Source organism: Drosophila novamexicana, unplaced genomic scaffold (assembly GCF_003285875.2).
Source record: "Drosophila novamexicana strain 15010-1031.04,08,12 unplaced genomic scaffold, DnovRS2.1 tig00000193-arrow-pilon, whole genome shotgun sequence".
NCBI lineage: Eukaryota > Metazoa > Arthropoda > Insecta > Diptera > Drosophilidae > Drosophila > Drosophila novamexicana.
The window spans coordinates 1,648,260-1,653,683 of NW_020824787.1; the positions used below are offsets into that span (position 1 = coordinate 1,648,260).

A 5,424-nucleotide genomic window follows, 5' to 3' on the forward strand; every position below is an offset into this window, starting at 1 on the left:
ATCTCAAAATGAACTAGAATTAGAACAGTTTTTTTCATCTTGAACGGAACACTAGACCCATAATCAAAGATTTTAATGATCACAACTCGAATTACGATCTTAAATAGATTTACTAAATTTAATGAAGTTTCAAATTTGTGAGTCTTATAAACGCATTTTAAGGAACAAGCTAACTAATTTTGAAGAACCTTAAGTAATTCACTTTTTCAATAAAAACTTAATTTCAAAAATATTTTAATATTTTTTTTAAGTACATTTAATTCATATAAGCATACATTCATTAATTTAATGTTTATTGTATTCAAATCACGTTTCTTGTTTAATATGATATAATCAGTTTTTCATAATCATTAGATCGATATGAATTGATATGATGTTGCTATGATATTCTTTAGGTTCAAATATGTAACGAAGAATTAGCAGCACACAGTTCTCGAGTGTGCCAAGTGGCTAGACAAGCGGCAGACCTTGGGATCTGAGAGATCTATAGCCAGTTTACGGCATCCTTTGATATCGGCGATACGAAGCCAGGTCAACACTCCAAGCATCTGGCAGCTGCAGCTGCCCGCTGGACTTCTTGGATTGGCATCTTCTCCAGCCACGGCCCGTGCTTGAGCTCCGTCGGCAAAGCTGTTGCCAGAACGCGCGCCCGTTCCAAGCCATCGTCTCTGGTCTGTCTACCTCCCCCCGTGGTGGTTGTGGTTTGTGTGTGGCGCCAGTCGCACAGCCTGTGCTTTTATAGCTGCCGCCAACGCGTTCCGAGCTTTCTCTTTACCCCCCACACACATATACACAGAGAACTTTCGTGTTGAGTTTCTCTGTGTTGAGTTTTTGAGGGGGCGCACAAAAGGCAACAATTGTAGCTGCCTAATTGGGTGTACGAGTATATAGATATGTGAGGTTAGGTAAACAGTCTGTCTATATAAGGCCCGCAGCCCATCCACGGGTATGTGTATGTGTGTGTGTGTGTGCGACCTTACAAGGATACGCAATAGGAGGAGCTACAATTTAATTTAGCAATGGCTGCCCAAAAATTTCGCTGTGCTCAGCCTTAAATACGAAAATTAATTTTAAATACCAAACTGAAATAATTCTCTGAAATATCTTCACTATATAATCCTTTGGCCTGCCTGCGCGCAAGTGATTAAAGCCATTAACGAAATTATCAGGGATTATAAAGATTTGTACACAATTTGATGCGCTGCCACGTCAGGGCGCCCTCCCACCATCCGACGAGCCGGCAGCAGAGACAATGCAATTTACCGTAATCCAGGGGCTTCAATTAATGGAGTGTCGACGTCGTCGCACCCGAAAGGGGTTGCTGAGTGTCTGCCTGCCTGCTTGCCACAAAGGACGCGCGACGTGGCTGCGCGCAATGAAACACTGAAGCCCGTTCCCGTTTCCGTAACCCCTTTCTAAACACCCCACCCCTGTTTCAGAGCCCGTGCTAAAAAACCGTATAGTTGATAAGACAATGAAACATTAGGCTCGTCGTTGCGTCATCTTGGGAGAAGTGGCAACGTCTTTTCTCCAAGGGGTTTATCGAGTTTATGAGTAGTTTGTTTTTTCAGTGCAGTTTTGACAAAAAAAGAACTTGACGTCAGTTCCGAAATATTTGTGTTGCATACTTTGTGGCACGCGGCACGTTCAACAACTAAAACTGGGCATGATACAATGTATGCCCAGTTCCCTAGCTGGGCTGTCAACATTTATTGTGAGAAATGAGAGAATTTCAATTTAGTGAACTGCCCACACAAAATATGTCAAAGGCTGTGAGAATTGGGAAAAATGCCAACAGCAAATGATGTTAAGTGAAGAAAATAATTTATCAGCGAATGTATGTAACTGAGTGTGAGTAGCTACATGTTCAAGTCAACGTTCATGTGAGTTGAAAAAAATGTTGGTATTAAAATGCTAGATCTAAAGCACAACATGATTCAGTATTGCCAGATGTGCAATAGTATTGCAAGATGACAACTCGCAAATTTACCGTCTTGTCAAATATTTACAAAGCAGCTAAGCAAACGGTTAATATGCACAGAAGACGAAGAAATGTGAATTGATTTAAAGAATCTTTTAAATTTGTTTTTTTTTTTGTAATTCAACACATATCTTTATATATAATACTGTCCAAATTTTCCACCCACGTAACTCGGTCAAATCTCATCCGATTCTCAAGAGGTTCGGATCACTATTCATAGCTTGGCCTGCAGATCGATTCTTGTTTTTAGGTTTTGTCCGAATTGTTTGAAACTTATGTTATTTTGAAAGCTCTACAGAAGAAGAAGTTTTATTAGCTTTTTGCGATCGGTTTCAAACGTATTTTCAAAGATCTTTGCAAGAGTTTATTTTATATTCCTACCTGGGGCAAGGCCGGGGTATACTTATATTCCTATTATACACTTGAGTTTGCCATACTTGTCAAGGCAAAACTCTAAAAAAAACACATCTAAACAGCAAATACAAAACTACAAGACCTTTTATTACACCAAGATTATTTTAATAAAGCAAAATCAGAGCTTTGAACAGAAATGGAAGAAGCCGCAGAAACCGCAGCCGAAGTACCTTCTACAGAGGGGGTTGTCGATCCGGCTGAGAATATTACAATAGATTTAATCGATACGCCTATTGTTGAACTAGAAGATGACAAATCTGACGTGCTGCCTACAGAGGATGAAGCTCCGAAATCACTCGATGAGCAGACCATGGACGCCGGTGCCGAAGGTGACACCGATCTCAGTGTGGAGCCTCTTGCCAACTTGGAGCAAGAGAAAAAGAGGAAGAGACGCGAGCAGAAGCGCCTAGCTAACGAACGATTGAGAAAGCATTATAAAAAAACTGATGAAGCTGATGAAGGGCCTGCGAAGTTTACAGAAGATGAGTCTGAAGAGCCTAAAGAGATCAGGCGAGTGCACAGATCCATGAGTATAATAAACATTACTGAACGAACATCTGTCGAAATAGAGGAAGATGCCGAAATTCTAACAACCGCATTACTATCTGAGGATAAGGACAAACAGGTTATGGATGAACTCAATTCGGAGGAGCCATCATCCTCGGACGAAGACGAATATAGGCGACGTGCGGTTTCGGTGTCATTTAAAGGTGAATTCTTGCAAAATTTCTTTTTTCCAAGCCTATCGGATATTTCGACCGAATCAAGCGAGCAATTATTGTCGTTGCGCCGTACACTTTCGGTAAAAGGGGATATGTCTTTTGTCGATGAAGGCCAATTTGTTGATCCACTGACTGGCGAACCGATAAAGGAGCCCATTGAAGCAGAAGCAGAAGAACAAGTAGCTGAAGTATCAGTAGAAGCAGAAGAAGAATCGTCTTCGTCAACCAGCTCCTTTGATTGGCCCTTCCCCTTAGAAGACGAAGTAGCTGCCCCGGTACAAGCAGATACTGCCGAATATGCTATGGAAATGCTAATGGAGATAAATTCAGCAGTTCGGCCAACAAGTGCCGAGTCGACAACAGCACAAGAAGCACAGCGCCTGGAACGCGAGAATCGACAAATTTGTATAGATTTTGTCTACAAAGCTATCGACGATGCTGTCAATGCTGCCGAGTATGTTGATCCCGATGCAATGCTCGCTAGCAAGCTGGATAAACATAAAGTGATCAGAGATCTACATCGAATCATTGCGGATTGCCTGGCCGCCAAGCAATTTAATCAAGATCTATGCAGCAAAATGTACGAATATTATCGCCGCGTTGGTCAATTTCGTGTATTTGAACCCTTGCCACGCGAAGCGGAAGAGGAGGAATTTAGGCGACAGAGGCACGCTTTGTATATGCTGGATCATTTAAAACAAAAAGCTGATGAAACCAAAAAACGTAATAATATGCTATTGGCCAGCGTGACAATGGATATGAATCATGTGCGAAATATATCGCTTTCAACAGTCGCATTACTGGAAAACCGCATTCGTAATACCCTGTCGCGCAAGGATCTACAGTTTTTGCCTCGCATTGTCGAACATGAGCTGCGGCAAATGCAAGCCATGCGCAATGAGATTAGCGATAATCGTCTCTGGCTCATAACCAGGCAGCATACGCTAGGCAGAGTGATCGAGGTGGGTCATCTTCAACTTTTATTCAACTTCCACAAATTGCTGATAAATGTAGTGTATAATAAATCAATATAGCCATGTCTTCCTGTCCGTCCGTCCTTTAGTTCATCCCATCTAACAGCCTAATGTCCATCGATACCTCGCAATTAGACTGCAATTTTTAGGCCGACGCTTAGAGTGTAAATTTTTTATAGTCGTTCATTCCTGAACCATTCAAAAATAATCGAATACTTTTGGTACATTTGGTTTCCTTCTTAGCGCAAACGCAACTTTGATCAAATCACACCAGACTTGACCATGGATGAATTTTTGAATGCACAACGCGATGTAACAGCCCTGGGCACAAAGGTTGAAGGTAATTAAAGGCAGTTATCAAAGATATTAAGCATAATCTTAACTAACCCAAAATCGTTAATACAGAACGCAATCGGGATTTGAACCGAATGCGTGATCGTTCTACCAAGCATGTGCATCAGTTGGCCTTTATAAGGGAAAAGATGAGCATGATATCGATTACGTTGATCAGTCACAAAAAAAATTTGAGCCGTAAGATCAGGAGGCAAAACGAATTGCGTGACGAGCTGCTCGAGGCGAAGCTGCAGCATGCCCGCCTAACGGCCCAGATAAGGGCGCTGCATGTGAAATGCGGCCTGCTCTATAAGCCAGCGCTGTTGCACGATTATGACGAGACCGTGGAAGCAGTCGAAATCAAACGGGAGAATGTCAACAAATGTAGGATTATCGTTAAAGATTTGGAGGCACGCATTGCCATGTTCGAGGGGCTGGCACGTTCCACTATCACATCCCAAGAAATGAAAAAACTTCGAAAAGTTCAGCTAAGGAAGCAAGCTTAGTACCAACATTTTTAGACACTTATAGTTTTATATAGCTCTAGAGTCTACATCTTCTACAATTAATATAAATACAGCAAAACCCAATAAAAACTTAAACTAAGCGTTGTATTTTCTGGGCTTTGGGTAAAACCCTCCCCAATTGCTACCCACTTGAAAGTTTCAGCTCCATAGCAACAATTTTCATATATATTTCTTCTTTTTCTTTCTTGCCAATATTGAACGACTTCATGACGCTAAATTAACTGCCAGACATTTCTATTAGCTGTTCATGAATGCCAAGCCAATCTACTCTTAATATATGCATGATGCTGTCCGCCTGATAACACTTGAAGTATGCCAGGGGCGGGGCTGAGCAGGGGTCACGTTGCTGCGACAACGTCCCCTCTCTTATCAATGCGGGCACGTGGTAAGCTTCCTGTCTAAATGAATTTAATGAAATGAAAATGTGCAGTCATGAGTCTAGAGATGACTGTAGTTGACTGTACCTGCTAGGC

At 41.7% G+C, this 5,424-nt stretch overlaps 1 protein-coding gene across 2 annotated transcripts; it reads left to right on the forward strand.

Annotated features, from left to right (window-relative positions):
• Positions 1 to 2,415: 2,415 nt before the first annotated feature.
• LOC115759042 (coiled-coil domain-containing protein 96-like) lies at positions 2,416 to 5,006 on the forward strand. Of its 2 annotated transcripts, XM_030699866.1 has the most exons (4): positions 2,761 to 2,905; positions 2,965 to 4,079; positions 4,335 to 4,431; positions 4,497 to 5,006. In XM_030699866.1, exons 1-4 carry the CDS (start codon positions 2,842 to 2,844, stop codon positions 4,928 to 4,930), a joined length of 1,710 nt encoding a protein of 569 aa, XP_030555726.1. In that variant the 5' UTR covers positions 2,761 to 2,841; the 3' UTR covers positions 4,931 to 5,006. The 2 variants fall into 2 exon arrangements, with proteins under 2 accessions (XP_030555725.1, XP_030555726.1); XM_030699865.1 differs by having other exon boundaries at positions 2,416 to 4,079.
• The last annotated feature ends 418 nt before the right edge of the window (positions 5,007 to 5,424 follow it).